The sequence below is a fragment of the Magnolia sinica genome, chromosome 14, assembly GCF_029962835.1.
Source record: "Magnolia sinica isolate HGM2019 chromosome 14, MsV1, whole genome shotgun sequence".
NCBI classification, from domain to species: Eukaryota; Viridiplantae; Streptophyta; class Magnoliopsida; order Magnoliales; family Magnoliaceae; genus Magnolia; species Magnolia sinica.
In genome coordinates, this window is record NC_080586.1 from 81,888,105 (window position 1) to 81,912,349 (window position 24,245).

Sequence of the window (24,245 nt, forward strand, 5' to 3'; positions counted from 1 at the left end):
TGTGGACCCCACACAGCTTTGCGCCCGGGTCACAGGCTATTATTTTCACTCAACGGTGCATTATTTCTTTTATGATCCATCTACAATATTTTGTTGAAAATTCATTATCATGATGATATTGTGGTAACTTAATTCGGGCTGCTCATTGACAGTATAGTTCAAAAAATGATTGATTAGACAACTCCAATCTCTTATTCATTGACATTTGTTTGTGGGATCTGACTAGTAGTTATTTCACTCAACCGTGCACTAATTTTCTAATGATTCACCTATATATGGTGGGGCCCATTGCAGCAATAGGATGGAGATTTTGAAAATCCAGAAGTATCTTGTTGGAAAATTCATTATCATGATAATATTGTGAGATTTTTTAAATAACTTAATTCAGGCCTCTTCAAATGGTGAGACAACCGGTTTGATGGGTATTGCCTGAAAAAAAAAGATTGATTGGACAACTCCAACCTCTGGTGTACTAACATTTACTTGTTAGACTTTTAACTAGATACTGTTTCCATATTCAATGGTTCTTTATTTCTTTCATCCATCTAAAGTTGGGCTCATTGCAACGAGAGCTGATTAAGTGAGACCCTGGCGTCACCCAACATAGTGCAGCCTTACTATGGGGTCATTGTGAGGCCGCCTTGATGTATATATTATGTATTCATGCTGTCCATCTGTTTTTTCTAATCATTTTAGGTTATTATTCGAAAATTGAAGCAGATCCAATTATCAAGTGGACCATACTATAAAAAACAATGGCGATTAATTGTCCTACCATTAAAAACTTCTTAGGGCACACCTTAATCTTTTTGTAGTGTTTATTTGCCATGTAATCAGTTGATAAGGTTATGTAAGACTGGTTGAAGGGAAAAAACAAATATCAACTTGATCCAAAACTTTTGTGGCTCATTAATGGTCAATCACTGCTATTTCTTATGGTATGGTCCCCGTGATAATTGGATCCACTTTTTTGAAATAATGCCTCAATAATATGAAAAAAATGGATGGATGGCGTGAATACATAATACATACATCAAGGTGGGCCCCACCGTAAGGGCTGTACTCTCCATTGCAACAATACATTCAAAGCATATTTTAAAAATTTTGAGTTATTTTCTTAGAAAATTCATTAATTTTTATAATATTGTGAGATTTTTAAAATATTGATACCTATTAATTTCTGCCATTTTATAGCAGAGTTATCATGATTTTATATATCAAAAAAATATTTTAACTTTTAAATATTAATTCATTTTTATGCATATTTTAAAGTTTTAAAATTGTTTATTAATTTATAGCAAATATATTTTAATATTTTATTTTTACAAGATTCACCTGATACTGTCACCAGAGAAATGCCAAAATCAGAAAATCTCCAAAGAAATTACCATGCCTAGAAACTGCAGAGGAGGAGATTTGTCAGTACGGTGGGGCCACACCTAGATGGAGTTAGATGTATATAAGCATCATGGTTGGCTCTAAAAAGGCTTGGATGGCACGTGTTTTCACTCGAGGCTTTGATCTGGCTTTTTTGAATAGGCTCGGCCAGGTAAATGCAATTTGACCGATTCAAAATCTAGTACTAACTAGTAATTAGGTCCGTTGATAGCCGTACCTATTCAACAACCAAGGTCGATATTAATTCAACTGGTATTAATTGTAAGGTCCACTTTTGATTTGCACGTCTTCCTCCGGATTTACTTTGAGAGGACTTCCTAACGTTCAAAATTGATTGTTAGGAACATAAACGTTCTACGATTATTTTCAGGAATATGGCATGGGTAGAATAATCAATATGGATTGTCTTCATGTGGGCCCACTTTTGATTTAATGAGTTCACTAAAGAATGAATTGATTGGACCGTTCTAACCATCCAATCAACTTTTAGGATAATGGCTGATACATTAATCATCAATATGGACCATCCATCATGTGGGTCCCACTTTTGATTACATGTGATTCTCAAGAATTACTTTAATCAGACAATCTAACCATACAATCAATTGATTAATTTGGAACACGCACGATGTCAACCTGAAGATTTTATTTTATTTTTTTTCTTTTTTCCGATCAGATCATTCTAGACATCCAATCAGTTTGCTAGGAAAATGGATGATCCAAGTTTCTTATAGAAAATGGGTGTAGTCATAATCTGGACCATCCATCAAATGGGCCACTTTCGGTTGCATTTTTTACACAAGAATTGCTTTGACCGCTTCTTCCCAACCATCCAATTGATTGCTATTGATTGTAGAAGTTTAATGAGGTTTGATATAGCCAAACGAACACTTAATATATATGTTACATTACAATCAACAAAGTAGATATTCTTCAAATGAACAAAACACCCCTCTAAGCCTATTCAATATTCCAATATCATCTTATCAATATTTTCCGTGGGCTCGACTTGGGTGCGCACGGGATCACTACCAACAACCGTACGCCCATTACTTCTCACATTATGCCAAAACCAAATTTTCAAAAGTTCATTTCGAAATGTATATTGAGACAAGAGCTCACTGACTCTTGCTGGGCTCCATTTTAGATGAGTTGTCCACCACCCCAGTGTGGCCTGCTAGCATCATGTACTTATCCTTCCTAGTCAATGTGGTGCACTCAAACCCTAGTGTGCACCCCAACAACCTTTGCACATGATTCGCGACTTCTATCGCGGTCCTCCCGCCGGTACATGTCATCTCAGTTGGCATAGGGTCCAGGAAAGTGATTTCAAAAATGGGCCTAGGGTTCATGAAGACGAAGAACGGGTCCATCGACTTCCACCCCCTAACTGTTGATCCATAGAACATGCTTGGGGCAGTATTGACCGCTACCGGCACGATCCGGTCACTCAGTTCGGCGAACAAGGCACTGAACCGTAGCAAGAACGGTTCACGACATGTGGTACCCTCAGGGCAAATTACAAGATCGCCATCACTGAGGAGGGCTGAGATGCGAGCTGCATCAGTTGCACGATCTCTTGTTAATGGGACTGTTGGTATGGGGGACACGAGCTCAGAGAAGTGGCCTAGGCTGTAAGTGACACACGAGACCTTGCGTCCGAGGGCGATCGCAATGATGAGAGGATCAATGGCTGTGCGGTGGTTGCACACGTAGATGAAACCAGGAGAGCCCGGGGAGGGCGGCGGTGGAGGCTGGCCATGAATTATAATGTTGACGCCGAAAATGCGAGCCGAACGGTGCACCATGTAGATGGGAAGTGGGATGTGGAAAAAGATTCGGACGACGGCTAGTATGAAGCCTAGGGGGATCCAGAGGAAGGTGATGATGGCATTGAGAGAGGTGGGCCGTTGAACTAGACGGCCGTCGTGGAAGATGATGCGGCGATTGAGGGGGTCCTGATGGACAGGAACGGCTGAACTGCCCTGGTGGACAATATTATAACCCTTCTGGTTGCATATACATAAGTCAGTTGTAAGATTATTTCATGAACTACAGCATGTGGTTAAAAATCTGTCCAACTACACTGGTGAATTCCTTTTGTGGCCGAGTTTGTATTTGTGGGGCCCATAGTTGGTTTATCCAAGCCACTAATCTGATGGCCGCATCACGGATGGACCATGCTTTCACTACTGAATCATTAGTATTTTCTCGATTCAATGTGGCTTGTTGGTGCATTTTTTTTTTATAAAAAAAATAAAATTAACCATGCAACTATGGTTAGCTCAAGGAATAAATACCCTATCCAGAGGAACGATGCACCAATTCAGGAGATTTTTAGGGCATGATACATCAACGGTGGAACCTTCGGATCAATGGCTTGGATAAACCAACCACGCCCCACAGTACAAACTCAGTGCATTGTAAGAAAGTTCCATGCTCAGTCATAAACAGGAAACTGAGCTTCTTATGTTAATTAGCTTAAGGAATAAGTCTGCCTTTGATTGATAATGAAAAATGTAAACCAAGTGACCTATTGTTGATTTGAAGGGTTCATTCATTTATTCATCTATGAACCGGTGACGTAAGGAAGGACGTGAGGTCGAGCATGGTCTTCCTCGAAAGGATAAATATTTTGAATCCACGGAACTTCTCTAGACTCCACACTGATAATTTTCAAATCTACGAGAAAAGAAAGCAGAAAATAGAAATAAATTCTAATAAATTTGAAATTGATTAATTAACGAATAAAAACGAGTTCACAACCCTTTAAATAGGGTTTTCAAGCAATGGGAAAGAAATTAGAATCAAACTACAACTAAAACTCTTAGAATCCACAATTTACTATAAATAGTAAACTTACTATTAATATGATGTCTACTAGTGCGCAAGGTTTTCTGCCAAAAATAGTAAGTGTCCTATTTGGCTTCACCAAACCGTTCTCCTAATTATTCTAAGCTCTTTTCATGTTTGACGCAACTCCTAAAGCTCGACGGATGAAGAGTTATAATCAAACTAAAACTTACTATTTATAATAAAAATGAAATTAAAATAAGAGAACGACCGTCGATCCAGGAGTATTTTGCAAATCTGGCTTGCACAACCCAGCGGATAACTCATAAATCATCACGTGATTAAAATCATCAAATCAAACTGGTACTTGAGGATGATAAGAAATACAAAGTAGGATCTATTTAGTAGATGTTTTCATATGATGACTGGACTGTCTGTTGCATTAGAAAAAATTAAAATAAAATATGATGATTGAACTTATTTTGCTCCTCCAATCAATCTTGACTGTCCATTTTCATGCTATTGATCTGAAACTTAAGATCACCCCATTCGAGTGACTTTTGCACCAAAACTTAGCTCTTAGTTATATGAATAAATGAACATTTTGAATCAACAATAGGTCACCACTTTTGACCTTTAAAAGGTTTGGCTCTCCTAATTGTATGAATAAATGAACCATTTCATTCAATAATTCCATCATGTGCATTTATGCTTTTGCAACCATGTGGGGGTTATTAATGATGAGTTGACTGGTTGCAAAAAGTTTGAATTGTTATAACGAATAGACCACACCTTAAAAAATGATGCCTATAACCTCGGTGTGGCCCAGGTGCCGATTCATCTTGGTGGGGCTCATCTCAACGTATGGATTAGATATATAGCGTATACAAAAAACAGATCTAAGTCCCCCCACACAATCAGGAAAGTTTTAATGGTCGGTATCGCCATCCAACTGCATATTGTAGTGAGGCTCACCTGTATTTTGTTAGTCATAATTGATACATATGAACTTGAAGGCATCACCTTATGGACAGTGTGAACATATCCCTACATCATGGCCTGCAAAAACTCAACTCCATTTGATATCCCGAGTTGGGTTGACTCACTGACTCAACTCGGCCATTTAATAATTAAATTATTTAGTCATATTTAAAATCATTTGTGTAATATAAATAATATAAAATTATATTTAGACATTTGTAGAGTCGGGTTCGATTGACTCGGTTGAGTGACTCGGCCTAAGTCTGATTGAGTCGGGACCGAGTCGACAGATTTTGAAGTCAGTAGCCTACGAAGAGATGAGTAGAAAAGAGCAAACCTTGCAGAGGGACACAAAATCATGATCAGACGCCTCACATCCAATCCCCAAATCCGGCGATTCGTCGCCGAACTCTTGCTTAATCGCCAACTTCTTCAATTTTCCCGCCAAAACACCTGGCATTTTAACAAACCCAGTTGCCCGCCCGGATCTAGGATTCACGTCGATTTCCGTTCCCAGCACTCCATCCCCACCAAGAAAATCCCTAACGAACGGCTCAACCATCACCGTTGGGATTGCCGTCACAGCAATCCTCCTACCACACACGCTACTGAATTCCCGCCAGCTGTCCTCGCGGACATCCGCCGCATAGAATCTTGGCAGGACGGCACGTGCGGTCGTCCTAATGTCTCGGATCTTCAATCCAAACATGGATATGAAGATCATGAGCTGGATTGCTGTTGGTTCGGATACGAACGTGTAGAGTAGGTGGATGAGAGGAGAGAGGAGGAGGAGGAGGAGGCCGCGAAGGAGGCTGCCGGCCTCGATGGCGATGAGCATGAAATAAGGGAAGGGATTTCGAGAGATGAGGAGACCGCCATCAAGATCAGCTACAACGGTTTGGATGTCTTGGACGATGGGAGCGCAGGAGGTGTAGTTGGGGTCGCATGGTGGCATTGTTGTGGTTTTGTGGATGTGTTTGTATGTATGAAGAGGTGTGGGGTGGGAGAAACTCCGGCTTTGAGTTTAAATAGAGCAGCTTGAACATGGGGGTAACAGGTTAGTGGACTGTGGGGCCCGCCTGCATGTATGTGTTGTATTTCCACGACGTCTAGCAGTTTTTCCAGCTCATTTTAGTGCATTGTCACAAAAGTGACGGAGATACAAATCTCAAGTGGACCACACCACAGGAAACGGTGGTGATTGAATGTCCACTACTAGAAACTTCCTAGGGCCTACTGTAATGTTTATTTACCATCCAACCTGTTGATCAGGTCACACAGACCTGGATGAAGAGAAAACACAAATATCAGCTTAGATCCAAAACTTTTGTAGCCACCCAAAGGTTTTTAATGGTGGGAATTTAATCCGTACTGTGTGGTCCACTTAATATTTTGATCTGCGTCATTTTGGGATCGTACCCTAAAATGAGCTGAAAAAACTCGACCTAATGGATAAATAGTACATATAACAAGATGGGCTCCACAGTCGATCTTGGATAAAGTAGGGCTGGGGTCCCTGAGAGAGTGTACATAGTATACTTTTTGTGCAGATTTGTTGGTTGTTTTTTTACCCTCGGCCCCTGCTGGGATTTTTCATCCAGCAGGCAGCTCAGTCTCATGTTCTTGACTTCCTATATGAAATGATATTCTCCTTCCGAAAAAATGGAAAAAAAAGAGGGGTGGCTGGGATTTCAATAAAAATAAAAATAAAAATATGGGCTCCACAGTCAGGGCAACATCTGCTAACTGGTTACCTACAAAACACTCAACTTGCTCCTTGAATAGGGATGGAAGAATTGTACCATCTAACCAATTGATAAGATAAAATAAAAAATTATTATGAATATTGTTATCATAAGTTTATCAAAATAAATTATATGCACGTGTTAAATATGGGTCATAATAATAATAATAATAATAATAATAAAAAATTATCATTTTTTATTTTAATAGGCATATTCGATGTATTACCTTAAATCTCGGGTACGCTCATATAGTTCAAAATGGATGGCTCAAATGTTAAAATAGGACTCTTGAGGTAACTATTTTTTTTTTTTCATTTATGTATTAAGTTTTCAGTCACTTTAATTAATGGCTATGGCTATATTAGATGGATAGGATTTTCCAATAAAAGTAATTTTTAGCCAAGAAGCATCCATGCTAGGGCCTCCCATAGGGGCAAACTAGTTATATATGCACATCATGCACCTTGCGTCACGTGATCACATGGTGAGATGGTTCTCTTTCTGGCTGACCGTATCATCTCCCTCTGTGAAACCACAAAAAGAAATCGTGTGAAGTAAGCAAGCCTATCCCCTCCTCAGGTGGGCCACACTGTAGAAAATAATTAATGAACCTCCGGCACGTGGCTGATGATCAGCTGATGAGTTGATCTGCCTACCTTGCACATCAAGTGATCTTCACAATGGGGCACTTGGCACAGTGGACCTTCCGTTGTTGACTTGAATTGTAAATCCCATGTAACCCTAACATGGCGTAATGAAAATGATCGGCCTGCATGTGCCAAACGGGCCAAATTGAAAAACAAGAATAAGAAGAGAAAATCACCATTTCATGCTAACAAATCTCCAAAGTGACTGCTAAGCCCATGTGTAATGCATATATGGTGCATTTTTATTGGGCTGCATCTAGGGTTACAAGGGATTGTTGTTCCAAAATGAGCTGGTAAACAGATGGATAACATGAATAAAAAAGACATACATCATGGTGGGCTTTATAATCATAAATTTATAGAGTTCAGTGGCTCGCCGATGGATTGAACCAGCATCCTAATTTTAAATATGATGTGAAAGATTACATCTAACATCATACATACAAGACACATATTCATTAAGTCACATCAAGTGACTAGTATTTTTGTTATTATAGTCAATTACACTATTCAAGGGCACATGTGCATGACACCATGAACCCTAGAGCTGTACAGGCCATAGCATAGCATGATATCACGATCTCTCCTCCGAACATGGCATCCTGATGTGATGTATTGCTAAGGTCACTCATGCACCGTTTTGCATTAAAAATAAAAACCTTGAGATAATATTCATTACCTTTATTTTTGAGTTTATGTCAGTGCCCATTAGACTGGTAACAAATTTATTTTTTTCTTCCATGGATACTTTAATAGCAGCATATTATATGGATAAAACTATCACTAGGAATGAATTTTTAATCATAAACCATCCATGCCAAGGGCCCTGCATATGGGCATGTGTGAGTTGCACGCCACCTTGCCCCATGTCATGTGGAGAGATGGCTCTCTTCATCTGGTTCCACAGTATCAGCTCCTGCTGTAAATCCACAAAAAGGAATATCTGTGGAATATTCAGTTCTATCCAATCCTGAGCTGGGCCACACTGTAGAAAAATGGACCTCTACCAGTTTGATTTTGAGTCGTAGCTCAGATAATAAGTTGACCAGCCTGCCTCTTGCATCAAGTGGTCTTTATGGGTACGCGGATTGTGTCCTACCCTGCCCGTCTACGACTGGGAACAGGCAGGAGCTTCGAGTGGTCACTGTGATGCATGAGTCTTACCCACACCGTCCATTCATTTTTTTCGTATCATTTTAGGGTATAAGTTCACAAATGAGGTAGATCCAAGTCTCAAGTGGACTACACAATGGGGATTAAACTCTTACAGCTGAAAACTTCTTGAGGGCCATAAGAGTTTTGGATGGAGCTGATATTTGTGTTTTCTTTTCATCCAGGTCTATGTAACTTTATGAATAGGTTAGATGGCAAATAAATATCATGGTGGGCCTTAGAAAAGTTTCAACAGTGAGAATCATTATCACCACTGCTTTCTGTGATGTGATCCAGTTGAGCCTGGGATCTGCCTCATTTTGGGCTTATAAACTAAAATGATAAGGAAAAAAATGAATCAATAGACGGTGTGGATAAGACCCATACATCATGGTGGCCACTCAAAGCTCCTGCCCATTCTCAGCTGGAGACAGCGGTGGTAGGACGCAATCCTCCCTCCTCTTTATGGTGGGGTACTCATGGACATACTCGGATTGCCTGTAACCTAGAAATGGACATACTTGGATTGCCTATATCCTAGAAATTTTAGGTAATCCTGACGTGGTCCATTGAAAATGTGTTGCGTTCATGAGTGAGGAAGCTTTACGTGAAAAAAGAGTAAAGTCATCATTTCATATCTAACATGCACATGGGATACTTTTTCATTAAGCTAAGTCAAAGGTTATGGACATTTGGCCTAATCCAATGTTACTGCCAAGCACTTCATTGTGTGGTAGTAGGTTACAGAGAATTGGCCTAACCCAATGTTACTGGCAAGCATTTCCATTGTGTCGTAGTAGTAACAAACTCAACTTACATTCACCTCAATTGCTTGTCTCTTGCATTAAGCTCTCGCTCGTTTAACTGTTACATTCTCTTGCCTTCAGCTCTACTTAAATTAGCTTCAGGTACATGTTAACCATTCCTCATCAAAACTGTCGAGTGCCAAATGCTAATATTGCCGAGTTAGTCACCAGGCACTTAGTCTTGGACTGGTATCATACATGCATGAGATCCGAGCTCTTCATTGTTTGACCCTACTATCAATGTGGATTGCATGGAAAATCACAATATATGCCCAGCCATCAAAGGACTTTTACCCATCGAAATCTATGGATATTGGACTTCTTCCTAACCAACTTTGGTTTGCAATTGATAGAAGGAAGGATGTGATGAGGGCGATTACCGTCTTCCTCAAGGAATAATTACTCCGAATCCACGGAGTTCTCTGGACTCCTTATAGAGATTCCTCAAATCCACAAGGGATTAAAAATAAAAATAAATTCTAAAATATTTGAAATTAATTAATTGATGAAAAAAAAGAAGAAAATATAATTCTTTAAATAATGAACTCAAACTTAGGACAAAGTTTTAGACTCAAACGCTATTCATAGATAGTCACCATTCCTAATGGACTTCTTGGTTTTCGGCTAGAACTAATAAGTGTCCAATTTGGCCTAACCATGTTATTCTTCTGGTTTTTCTAAACCCTTTCGTGTTAGGCATGACTCCTATAACCCAAAGGATAAAAAATAATGATCAAACTACAACTTACTATTTATAGTAAAAATGAAAATAAAATGAACTTTTCATGGTCGATCTGATGGAATCTCTCAAATCTGGCATGGGCAGCAGGGTTGGTTGGCTAAAGTAGCTTCTCCTACTCCAATATCATATATGATATATCGAAAAAATTATTATAGTCCGTGAGATACGCCTGTTTTAAGGTTTTGATGGTCCACATCACTTTCACCTATGATTGGGTCTTCCCATGAAAATGTCCACGATCTGCTCTTCATCGGCAAGAGTCCTCCAATCAGTGGCTATGATTACTCTCACGGTTTGATATTTTGCTACATGATAATTAACCGTCAGCTTCCACCTATCATTTTATGTAGCACTGGAAAAATACAGACTTAAAAGAATGGTAGTTTATTTTCAACACTAGACACCGAATCACTCAATATTTTACTTTTAATCATGCATTTATTAGCCATTAATTGGATAGGTATGATTTCTTAATCAAGGGACTTTTATAGATATCCTCCATCCACACAATTTGGATGGTCCAATAGTTATGCACCAGTGCAAAAAGTACTTAGTCGAATCAATCATTCTCCTTAAAACGCACATCACGTGATCCGAACCAATCATTCTTCTTAAAACGCACTTCACGTACGTGATCCCACTAATGAGATTTTTATTTGTTGGGCCACTGTTTGGACATTCCAACGGCCTCAAGTTGTCGTTTCAAACCACCCCCTTCAATATTTTCTTTTGCAGTTAAACAGCATGACTCAAGTGAGTGACTCAGCCAAATCTTCCCGAGTCCCATTGGCCGACCGAGTTTGTGTGTTGGCTCAACAACCCTTCTCGTTGATTCAGGATCTAGTCATTCTTCAGAACGAGTTTTCGAGCAACTCAGCTTCAAATCCCACCTGTTTTAGGTAGCATGGCCGAGTTTCAAGTTGAATCCACGAGTTTTTGAACCATGCTGTGAATGACTACCTACTGTTTTCTTTATGATCTTCTACAATAAACTCATGTGATTCCACCATTTAGGTGGGCCAAAGCATATCTAAAAAAATAATTGGCTAGAAAGAGATGTTTTGAAAGTTATAACTTAATTTTGCATGTTGTAGTCCACCTGAATAGTGCAATTATCTAAATTTTTAAGGCAGAAATCCAGGCATTTTTTTAAAGCTTTCACGAATGTATTTCATATTTGCACATATGCCTGCGTTAGCAGGTGTACGGATTTACACGTGTGTGGAATTAGCAAACTTCATCCTTTCGAGCTCGGATTGCCTAGTATAGACATTGGGTGATATATGTGTTTTATCCACACCGTCCATCCATTTTTCCGGATCATTTTAAAGACATGATCCGAAAAAATGAGACAGATCCGAAAAAAGTGTTATTGAACGCCACCGTTAAAAACTTCTTGGGGCTAATAAAAGTTTTGGATCAAGCTGATATTTGTGTTTTTCCTTCATCCAAGATTGAGTGACTTTATCAACAGGTTGGACGGTAAATGAACATTAGAGTGGGCCCTAGGAGATTTTTAACGGTGGGTGTTCAATCAGCACTATTTATTGTCGTGTGGTCCACCTGAGATTTGGATCTACCTCGTTTTTGGGTTCATACCTTAAAATGAGCTGGAAAAATGGATGGATGGCGTCGATGGAACACATACATAAACGCAGGGCCCACACCCACCGATTAGTACCCAGTTCTGGAGGGATTGCCGCCCAATCTGAGTCTTGAGCAAACCTACTCATGTGCTCGAAGAACTGACTGATAAGACTATAATATCTTGGTATCGGTTTGTGAAACAGATCAGCCACTCGTTTTCATTCAACCGCCAATTAAATGCCCGACCAAGGGTTCGGACAATCTGCCCAATGTATTTATTTTTTGGTTGTGACTCGTCTCAATTGGGTCTTATCCGGGCGCACGGTACAAACGTGCAACTGTTGCAGGAGTTGTGTGTTTGTATGAAGCATTACCCTCTACAAGAGTATGAATGTTTTTCCCTTACTAGAAGTTGGATTTTTTAGGCTAGATTTTGGATTTCAAGAAATAATGTCTCTGTGCATTGAATTGCTTTGTAAGGGAGATAATTATATATCCAAATGCACCCAATTAATTTTTTTTTTTTTACTTTAAAATGAAATCCAGCCTAGAATTATAGGCCCCATGGTATGTGTATGACGTCCAACCCATCTAACACATGCACCCAAACATGACATTATTATTATTATTTTTGTTTCCCTTTAAAAAGCAATGCAATTGATAATCATAGGTATGATATTCAACCTGTCTAACATATGCACCTAAACATGGTGATCACCCCCCGAAAAAAAAAAAAAACGAAAGAAGAAAATTGTGCCCACCAAATCACTGGATGGGTTACAATTGAATTTGGATGTTTTTGGGTGGTGTAGTGTGGTTCTCGTGTGGGGGATGTCATATGCATGATAATTGGGCCCCATAATTCTTGATTTCAACACTTTCTAAAGAAAGAAAATAAATAAGGCATTTTCATAATTTCACAGCTTCAGAAGCACCACTTAGTAATTTTCATTTGTGAAGGCATTATTTGGTAGAATCTAGATTAAGGAGGAATTTTTGTGTAAAAATCTTAACTTATTATAATTGGGATTTGGGGTTATGGGATGTAAGATGCACATGAAGAGAAAAAGGCGAGAGACAGGAGATACATGAAAAGAGTAGGGGAAAGAGACTGCAGGTGTGTCCTGCACATAGACAGAGAGAATAGGGCATGGAAATGGTTTTAGATACCCATCTTTTACTCTATATATCCATGTTGTGGCCCCCTCAAAGCTCCAATATGCCTCACTTTTGGGTTAACATTTGAACATGAGATAAAGTAATGGGTCAATCTGATGGGTTGTTGGGCTGAACTCAACACCCAGTGGGTCTGGGTCCAAAAGTTTGACTCAAATTACTAAATGCATTTGGCTTCGGCTCTCTCAAAATCAACCCAACCAAACTTAATTTTTAAATGAGCCTTGTTTGGGTCATACTAAAGTGGAGCCGGCCTAAACGCAACCCAGACCCAAGAAAAGGTAGTAAGTTGTGTGGCTTTATGTTTTCTTTTAAACTAGACTATAGCAATAGTTCACCACCTATTTCCAAAACATGATTACACTTCCACTTGTGATAATTTGGACCGTGCAAATATTGGGCGTCATAATGGATGGAGAATGTTTCCAAAAATCACACTATTTGATGCTAATCATTTGAGTTTACTGACTGAATTTTAACTTACAGGCATTTTAATTTTTACCATTAAAATTGATAACCGCCACTACTTGGATGTCATGGAATATTATCTGTGTAAAAACTCAATAGTAATTTCTATATTTAACTTATAAATGGGTCAAATATGGATAAAAGAGGACATATATAGACCCATTGCATTAATGGCTTAGTTTATACTCCAACTGTCCTAACATTTAATTTTGGGTTTGGATCTAAAAATTCTAACCTGATTTTAAGTAGGTTAGGTCTGATTCCCCAAAATTGACGCAACCGGACTTGGCGCATTTGGACTCTCAAATGAAAGTCTCTTTGTATTACTAAGTTAAGAGTAAAATTTTCAAATTGCTTGAGAGTACTAAGATCTAATATAGGCCTCCGGGGGGAGATATGTGAAATGCATGTTGGATAGAAGCTACAATTTTCAATTATCAAAATACCATTGACTTAATTTAAAATGTCATCCCATATCCTTTTAAATGTTCGAAATTCTCTCCCTTAGGGGTGTTCGTTTATATATATATATATATATATATATATATATATATATATATATATATACACACACACATGTATTTATTGGTAAATGGGTAATGACTATTACCTATGTAATTAGGGCATCATCTGGAAGTTGATGTTGACAATGAGCTTCTTTGAAAAGTTTTCCATTCCAAAGAATTGAATTCGTGCAAGTCCCACGTATAAAAATTGTGAGGCCCATCATGATGTTTGTATCATATCCACACTGTCCATCTATTCTACAAGCTCATTTTAGGGCATGAGCCCAAAAAATGAGGCAAATCTAAAACTCATGTGGACCACACCATAGGAAATGGTGGGAATTAAATGCCTAATGTTGAAAACTTCTTAGAGGCCACAAAAGTTTTGGATCAAGCTAAGATTTGTATATACCCTTCATACATGTTAGTGTGATCTTAGGAACAGGTTAAATGATAGAGACAAATTCTTGTGAGCCCTATTAAGGTTTCAATTTTGAATGGTGGATGTCATTAACCCCCTTACTTCCGTGGTGTGGTTCACTTTAGCTTCCAATCTACCTATTTTTTAGGATCATGCCCTATAATGAGATGATAAAATGGATGGATAGCATAGATCATATACATACATTAATGTGGGACCTATAAATTTTGATGATACCAAGCCTCATTCCATTTCATACTTTTAGGTGTTGTTTTAAATGGATAATTACGGAGGTATTTCCCACTTTAAACAAACACCATTTAAAAATAATTATTAACCATTTATCCCTATTTGCATATATAATTGAAAAAATAAACGCCCCTCAAAGAAACTAATTACAAGGGTAAATTTGCATCTTGCTACTCACTATATATTTTATAAATTAAAAATATTAAAAGTAATAAATATTTCAAATAGTTATATTTAGTGTGGTTAATAAAAAAACAAAAACCTAAGCAATAACACCACTTTTCATGCTGGTTACGATTGTTGGAGATTTGAAAATTCAATCTTGCTCTCCCTATATATATGGTTAAGAGTGACTTGGGATTGTTGGAGATTAGGGATGTGCATCGAGCCGAGTCGATTCGAGGTGGGTCAAGCTTGGCTTGGCTCATCCGTGCTCTCCTTGAGTTCAAGCTCGAGCTCGGCCTCGAGCTTACCATTAGAGCTTGGCTTGTTTGCCAATCCTTTCGAGTCGAGCTCGAGGCGAGCTATTGGATCAAGTTGAGGCGAGTCTGCTCCCAATCCGACCCAACCCAGCACCCAACCCGTACCTGACTCAACCCAGCAACCTGACTGAACTGACCCAACCCCCAAATTAAATATTCAATATATATATATATATATATATATATATATAGCCATAGAGGGTACCTTGTTGTTGGTGTTGTAATAGAGAGAGAAGCGCGCTCGGGCGAGTGTAGGCCGTATGGCTGAGATAAGTCGGGCAGATAGTGAGTCAAGCTCGGGCGAGTGGTAGAGAGAGAGAGAGAGAGAGAGAGAGAGAGAGAGAGAGAGAGAGAGAGAGAGGAGCTCAAGCACGGCGAGTTAGGTAAGAAAGGGACAGATGGGTAGGGTATGGTTTAAGTTTTAGTTTTTTTAAATTTTTAAATATAATAATATATATAATATAATATAATATAATCTATATTCGAGTTAAGCCGAGCTCAAGCTTTGAGCTGAGCCGGGTTCGAGTCAAGTCGAGTCAAGCTCTACTATGTTCGAACTTGGCTTGTTTTTAAAACGAGATGGGTCATATGAAGCTTGGATTGCCTTGAGTCATCGTTCGAGTTGAGTCAAGTCGAGCTAGATCGAGCCAAGTCGAGCGAGCTTTTCGAGCTAGCTTGGCTCGTGTACAGCCCTATTGGAGATTTGGAAATTCAATCTTGCTTTCCCCATTTATGGTTAAGAGTAACTTGGTCGAGTTTTTAAGTCAACTCATCAAGTCGTTTGGAGTCAAAGTTGAGTCAAGTTTATTACCAAGTTTCCCCCACTTAGCGTAAAAGCTTATTAAGTCAAGTTGACTCGCTGAGTTTAAAGTCAAGTCAGCGAATTTTAGAACTAATTTTTTTTTTTTAAAATAAAAATAAAAAGTTGAGACCTCACCACCTGTAACTTTGTTACTCAAAAAGGCTTATATATACATTTGGGTGACCAAAAAGAATGAAAAAGAAAATAACTAATGCTTGTGTTAGTTGAATCTATGCATTCTTTCCATAAGGATTTAGATTCAATGATGTGTGCCTGCTTTCTCCATGAATCTTGGTATCGGTAGCTTGCTGAAGATGGAGATTTATGTCATTGGATCTTTCTCCTCTTCCTCACACATAATAGATGGGGAAACACCAATCATGTGTGGAGATTTGGAGACTGCACTCCCTTCTTATAATATCTTAGGTCAGCAGTTAATCCTAACATCAATGGACTCACTATCAATTTCATCACTTGACGCCTCTCGATGAGGGCATTGTAACACTATGCACCCTCCATTTCTATGGACCCCATATGCAGCCCTTTGGATCAATTAATCCAAATCGTCAATTGCACTCCCTGTGGGCTAATGCCATGTGGGGCTCATAAGTCTTACATTATCTCACTTAGGTCATTGACGAAATTAGAATATGTGCAATGTATTATGCATATCTAGTACATACTTTATGAGCTCAAAATTTTACTAGATATCTTTAGTGGATTATAGGCAGTAATCTATATAATTCTGACTATTGATACTATTAATATGAGACCACGACAATCATCATTACATTTATCAAAGTGAGACTAACATAATTACAAATATGAGCACTCTCAATGACATAAATCCTAATAATATAGGTGCATGGTATATAAATCTCATACTAAGTGTAACCTTTTTGGGTCACTTATATATATGCCTAACAGAATTATGTTTAAAACAATTTTGATTAAGGGACCATCCTAAGAACCCCTTGATTACAGCAACATCAAGTTTCTAAATCAAAGAATAAACATGGTACCTGGACACGATGGCTCACGTAAAGTGCAGACATGTCAATGCCAATCTCTTAAACCAATGAGTCTTTCTCTGATCTATTATAAATGAAGGGAGCCTAAGGAGAGAACACATTTTTTTCTTTGGTAGGGGTTAAGGAGACGTGCCAACCGTCCACCCAAGGAGACATGCCATTAGCTCGAACCTATGTCATTGACTACACATGCGTGAGCGCTGAGTCGAGCCATGATCGTGGACATGCATGCTAGTCGTGACGGGCCAAGTCCGGGTCTGGGTCTATGTGAGGACTGAGAGTACCCTTGCACTAACGGTTTTATTCCATACTTCACAAGTATACTCACATCTATTGGTTTTGCGTGAATTTCAAATCGGGGACGCGACTGTTCGAGTGGTCGCACGGTTAGGTTCAAATCCAATGAACCTAACTCATTTGAAACGGTGTCTTAAACACCTAATCATGGTCTATATATAAACTTACTCCTTTTTCGAATTCATTCATTAAAAACCAACGATTTCTCTCTGATTCTTCAAAATTCGTCTCTAGTTCAATATTGTTTTACTAATTGAATTCGTTGTTAAGTCAACTCACGCACTTTAGTTAAGTTATGCATACTTGTTCAAGCCCGTGTACAACGAATGCACTGTTGGGACCGGGTAATAGTCATTTTATCCTGGAGGCCAACTATCTAAGATTTCTATTACACTTGGGATGCAGTCCTAGGATGACATATTTAGTTTCGAACCGACTGACCCAATCATGCCTCGACTTAAACAAATAAGCAATCTTTTCTTACTTTATTTTATTATTTTATTTCCTTTTTTTTTTTTTTTCTGAGTACTATTTACTATTTTCAATACATTATCTCCAACACACTCACATTACAAGACTATGAGGCCACACGACATTAAAATGATGGTGTTACAATATACCCTATGTAGCCCGCATAAGTCTTGGATTGGATTGATTTAAAGATCCATTGTGAAAATGGAAGCTCAGTACACACACACACAAAGAGAGAGAGAGAGAGAGAGAGAGAGAGAGAGAGAGAGAGAGAGAGAGAGAGAGAGAGAGAGAGGAGCCAACTGTGATGAATGTGTTATTATCCACCCCGTCCATCAATTTTACTAGCTTATTTTAAGGCTTGAGTCCAAAATCGAAGCATATCCAAAGCTCAAGTGGATCACACCACACGAAACATGGGGATAATGAGTCCACCTTTAAAACCTTCCAAGGGCCCACAATGATGTTTATTTGTCATCGAACTTGTTCATAAGGTTATATGGACATTGATGAATGGAAAACACAAATATCAGCTTGATCCAAAACTTATGTTGCCCTTAATAAAATTTCAACGGTAGACATTCAATTCACACGAATTCCTATGGTGTGGTTCACTTGAGCATTGAATATGCTTCAATTTGGGTTGGCACCCTAAAATCAGCTACATTATAGTGTACTAGTACGCTAGCGGTGAAAATGTGGCAGTGTAACTAATGTACTGTGTGGAACTCATGTGGGCAATACAACATATTGATTTTTAGGTTTTAGGTATGATTTTATACCATCCTGTGTGGTGTAGCCCACCTAGGTCTTGGATTGGATTCGATTCCTAGTTGGTGCATTTTCTTTCTTTTTTGGGTCCTTACTCTTGCCCCAGTGGTAGACTCATAAGAGTTTCAACACCAGGTCAAGGGTTTGAGTACCCATAGGTGGTGAAATTCCGCTATGGTGTGATTGTGCGGGGGTGTGTGTGTATGTGTAAAAAAAAAAAAGAAAAAGATTCAAGCTGAGAATGTGATGGTGCACCTAATGCATTAGATGGATGGAATGTTAGGACATCAAAAAACACATGTGGGCCACATGACATTGATATATATTGAGCTTTTAGGCCACATGAAGACTCATGTGGGATGCGTGACATTGATGTAAAGTTTTTAGGTCACATGACAGTACATTTGTCATGAGTGCCACACAACATTGATTTTAGCAGTCGTTTGGTATCTAATAAGAGTTTATTTGCTTATTTTTTTAAAAAAGCTCTTGGTTTCAAAATAAATTATTTGATAAAGCTGTAATTTCAGAATTTATTCTTTTAAATAGGGACTGTTTGGATACCACTAAATAAGTTACTTTTTTTTTTTTTTTTACTTAAGCAATATTTAAGTGACTTATTGTTGTCATCAGATGTCTTAAATCTGCAGATACACTGTTTGATGACATCGAACCAGCTGCTGAGGGTCAAATATTGCATATTATCCCCCATTTATATCTTGGTATTATGAACATGATAATGCTTAATGTTCTATTTTACTCATGTTTGTGTTGCAAGGTGAATTTAAGAGCTTGGATTGAATAAGGTGCTAAAAGCATGGATTTGATGCTCAAGAATCACCAAGGCAAGAGATGGATCTTAGGAGACCAAGATTGAAGAATTCACATGCCAAAGATTTAAGAAAATTAAGTAAGGAATGAAGAGAATTAAAGATTTGAAGTGAAGAAAAGGAATCCTGAAATCATCCTAAAAAAATATATTTTGAAACTCTGGGGTTATTTTGTAAAATTGCACAAAGTGAATCTATTTTGGAAAACTGTGCAAAGTGAAGTCTATTTTATCAAACTGCGTGAATTTGAGGTGGTTTCTAGAGTTTTCCAACTAGGTGCGAAAGTTGGAGTTCCACAACTATAAATAGGACTCCCTAGGATGTTCCTAAGCATCTTCTAGGGTTTAAGGGGTGGAGCAAAAGGGTGGAAAAGCTATCGCTAAGAGTTTTTTTCTTCTTCCTTAGTTGTTTTCATGTTTTTCTTAAAAGACTTTGGTCAAATCATGTCTTTGGTTGGCTAAACCTCTTAGTTAAGGCTAAGAGGTGAAGCTTGTAGCATGATGGGATGTGTCTATTACTTTGATTCATATTTATGTTGAACTTTATGGATTCTAATTTGATATTTAAGGAATGCTTTCAGTTTTTAATAACTTATTATGACTCAAATTATAGTAGATCTGCAATAGCTTTGAGTATCTTCTTTTCTTAAGTCTTGTTGTGCACCATCGTCCCTTGGACATAGTAGGGTGATAGAATACTTCTTAATTTTCACAATTTTTCTGCTGTGAGATTATGGGATTGGTAAGTTATGTTGTTCGTTATTGTCTCTTGGGCATGGTTTGGTGATGGAATCCCTGCCAATTATATTTCTCATTCATTGAGAATTAGGTCAATGGAAGTTCAAATTTGGTTTTATTAATATATTTTCCAATTGGATAGGATGAGACTCCAATTCTAATTGTGTTACTTGAATCAAGCAAGATGGCTCCTTGATCACTACAAGTGGATCCTTGACACTATAGTTCTCATCTTTAAATTCTTAATTTTAATTACTCTATTTATAATTACTCTCTCAAATACTTCAGAATTAGTTTCACATCTTTTTCTAGTTTACTTCTAGTTAATTTCAGAAACGTACAAATTTCATTCCCTGTGGATTCGACCTCGGTCTTACCAAAATTAGTACTACATCGCGACCCTACACTTAGGGTTGTGAACACCAGCTTCGATGACATCGAAGTCAGCTCAATGACATCAAAGCAAACTTGATGAAATTGAATTTAATGGTATTTGTAGGCTTCGGTCGTTGGATAGTTTTTGTCCTTCTTCGATGACATCGAAGCTAGTTCGATGTCAGAGAAGGTTTATGCAAATTCGTTTGTGGAAACGCAGATTCTGCAAAATTTGTTTCCGATTTTGCTTAGGTTTCTTTCTAAACTTATAAACAGACATGCATATGGGACTAGGAGATATTGCAAGGGAATTCTAAAGTTTTCTAGGGTTTTTAAAATGATTCTAGGGTATCAAGGGGTGGAGAAAATGTGAGTTTGCGGATTGCTTAAGCCGGATAAGTCCTCTATCTTTGTAATCTGTGCTTTTATAGTGGAATTTTTTGTCGCTTTGTGTCATGGTTTTTTTCCGCAAGGCTTTTCCACGTTAAATCTCTGTGTTTCTTGTGATTGTTGCGTGCTCTTGGATTGCTATCCTAAATCCATATCTGTGTGATTTCGCAGGACGAATCCTAACACTTACTTCAGATAAGTTTAGTTTATCATCAATTATAAGTAACTTTTTTACTTAAAAGTACATAATCACTTACGTAATTTTTAAAAGCTTTTCTACTTTTAATAAAATGCTTAAAAGAGACATCACTAGAGAGGAAAGAGAGGAAAAGCTGAAAAGTATGTTATCTACCAAACATATTTATCTTCTTAATAAGTAGAAACTAAGATAAGCTACTCGTGGAATAAATAGCTTATCTTAAGCAACTTATGAATGTCTCCTTAGAAACTAGCAAATCTTTTTAAAGTTTATTTAGTTTATGTACATGTATACATTTTTTATTAATTTTTTTACAAGTTTATCCTTAAACTTTTTAAGCAATTCCCATCTTACCCTCCTCTCCTCTTTACAATCTGGACCAACATGATGAGCAATCCATATCAAAGGTGGAGCTCCACGTGATGAATGGTCTACATCAAGGTGGACTCACGTAATGTATGATCACATCTAAGTTGTGCCCCACATGATGGATGCCCCACATCAAAGTATGGAACTAGATGGTGGACATCCCACATCAAAGGTGGGGACCCACATGATGGATGGTGGACATTGAAGTTGGGACCACATGATAGAAGATTGATATCAAAGGTGGGCCCACATGATGAACGGCCCATATTGAAGGTTAGGCCCCACATGATGGATGGTAAACATTAATGGTGGGCTCACATGGATGGTGAATATCAAAATGTGGCCCCACATGATAGACTATCTACATCAAGCGGGCCCCATATAATGGACGATCCATAGCAAAGGTTGGACCCACTTGATGGATGGTGGACAACAAAGATGGGCCCACATGATGAACATCCCATATTAAAGGTGCCCCCCACATGATGAATGGTCCACATCAAGGTGGGCCCCATATGATGGACGACCCACATCAAAGTATGGCCCAACATGATGGACCATCCATGTTAAGTGGGCCCCACTAGATGGATGGTCCACATCAAAGGTGAGACCCACATGATGGACGGTTGATATTAAAAGTGGGACCGCATGATGGATGATCTGTATTGAAAGGGGCCCCAAATAATGAATGGTCCACATCATGATGGCCCATATAATGGACGGGGTGGGACATACATGATGGATGGCCCACATCAAAGTGTGGCCTCTCATGATGGACAGTTCACATTAAGTGGGCCCCACCTAATGGACAATCCACATCCAAGGTCTCGCATAATGAATGACCCCATATCCAAAGTGGCCCAACATTATGGATGATCCACATAGAAGGTGCGTTTGGTGGACATCAAAAGTGGGCCCTACATGATGGACAACGCACTTCAAAGGTAGGGCCCACATGATGGACACCTTTGATGGGGATTCCAAGTGGTGGGTAGTGGGCATTGATATAATAAATTTATTTTAATCTTTAAAAATGACATCAACTATTCCTATAAAAAGTTCTTATTGAAATGGTTAACCAAATGTACTTATTTCTTATAATTTTTATTTATTTATTTATTTTTTTGAAAAACCTAATTTTACTAAACTAGCTTATTTAAAATAGAGCTAGAGTAAAGAGGAAAAAAAAAAAAGCTTATTAGATTTAGACTTATCTAAAAAGCTCTAAATAAATTAGCGTTGATGAACAGTGCGGATATAACACATATATCATGGTGGGGCCCACAGAACTTGGTGACGTCAACACACCACCACGGAGGTCGGTGGTGTGCGGCACACCACGCAATCTGCTTGCCCTTCCCTTATGGTATGGCCTGCTACGCAATCCACGGTGGTCAATTGATTGGCTTCCCTGTCCCACCGTGTAACTTGACTACTTGTATGACACGTGTGATTTCTAACTGTAATATCTAAGTCAGTGAGTATCAAAGCTTTTCTCTTGCTAATTCTACATGCTTTGTGAGCTGTACACGTCCACACAAGAGCCACGAAAAAAATATGAAACATTGGTGTGAGATCTAAGCTTTTAATGAGGTTTGAACCAATGGCTTAGATTTTATTCCCAAGAAATTAGACAATTTCACTCTTCAGGTGGGCCACAAAATACCATTTAAGTAAATTGACAAGTTCCATATCTTGTAACCATTCATTTTTTTAGATACATTGTGGCGCACGTAAATGTTAAATGGCCTGATTTTATTCCAGAAAATCCAAGAAGCGATACGTACGTGTGCCTGCACTTCTGAAACATGGATGTGTGTGGCTCTCACGCACGTGTGGAATTAGCAAAACCAGAGTTAGTTGGAGTAGTTGAATATATTTCCTTCATTGAATGAGGAGCTGGACGTTGAGTGATGTTCGATTCTGTGCTTTGTTTGATTGTACACGTCAAAAAGAGCTTGTTCTGTCATAGTTTATGAACTCCCGAACCCGACTCGGTCCGATACCGAAGGAAACCGATTGGCTACTACCCCTGCCACCACCTAATGGCTGGTGGGGCCCACCATGATGTATGTGTTTCATCCATGCCGTCAATCTATTTTTCTAGATCATTTCATGGTATGAGAAAAAAAAAGAGAGATATATACCAATCTCAATTGGACCACATTACAGGAAACAGTGTTGAATGAATGCCAACCATTAAAAACTTTATGGAGGCCATAAAAGTTTTGGATCAAGATGATCTTTGTTTTTTCCCTTCATGCAGGTCTGTCCGTATGACCTGATCAACAGATTGGATGTCAAATAAACAGTACAGTGGGCCTTAGGAGGATTTTAATGGTGGATATCCAATCACTATTGTTTCCTGTGGTGTAGTCCACCTGAGATTTATATCCCTCTAAATTTTGGAATCAAGCCATAAAATGATCTGTAAAAATTGGTGAACCGCATGGATGAAACACATACATCATGGTGAGCCCACAGAGCACTGATCACCAACCACGGGCCAGTGGCAGGGGGAGTAGCCAATCCGTTTCCCATATGGAACTGGGTTATTGAGTCTTCCATGACTGACTCAGTATTTAATGGTAGTGTAGTAAAATAGGTTGTTATGGTCCACCAGAATGCTTGTCGTCCAATGAAACTTCAAATCAACAACATTACAGGTGGTGCCCTCCCACCTTTTTTAAAACAGTCCTATCTACTTAGGAAGTGGTCCACACCGTAAGAAAAAAAAAACAATATTTAACCATTGCTAAATAGAAAAATACAAGACTTGTCTGCCCAGTGAATGAATGACTGATATTTCACAATATGATC

The 24,245-nt window shown here is 38.5% G+C and overlaps 1 protein-coding gene across 2 annotated transcripts; it reads right to left on the reverse strand.

Moving 5' to 3' along the window:
* Positions 1–2,274: 2,274 nt before the first annotated feature.
* On the reverse strand, positions 2,275–6,157 carry LOC131224743 (probable glycerol-3-phosphate acyltransferase 8). Of its 2 annotated transcripts, none has more exons than XM_058220068.1 (2): positions 5,510–6,157; positions 2,275–3,404 (listed from the first exon to the last, which is right to left on the reverse strand). In XM_058220068.1, exons 1-2 carry the CDS (start codon positions 6,125–6,127, stop codon positions 2,517–2,519), a joined length of 1,506 nt encoding a protein of 501 aa, XP_058076051.1. In that variant the 5' UTR covers positions 6,128–6,157; the 3' UTR covers positions 2,275–2,516. The 2 variants fall into 2 exon arrangements, with proteins under 2 accessions (XP_058076051.1, XP_058076050.1); XM_058220067.1 differs by having other exon boundaries at positions 2,275–3,407.
* Between the last annotated feature and the right edge of the window lie 18,088 nt (positions 6,158–24,245).

What these genes read in the sequence shown, in the direction of transcription:
- LOC131224743 (XM_058220067.1), bottom strand. Translation starts at nt 6,127, where the DNA reads ATGCCACCATGCGACCCCAACTACACCTCCTGCGCTCCCATCGTCCAA. An exon ending in ATTTTGTGTCCCTCTGCAAG is followed by an intron (nt 3,408 to 5,509) that starts GTTTGCTCTTTT and finishes ATATGCAACCAG; the next exon opens with AAGGGTTATAATATTGTCCA.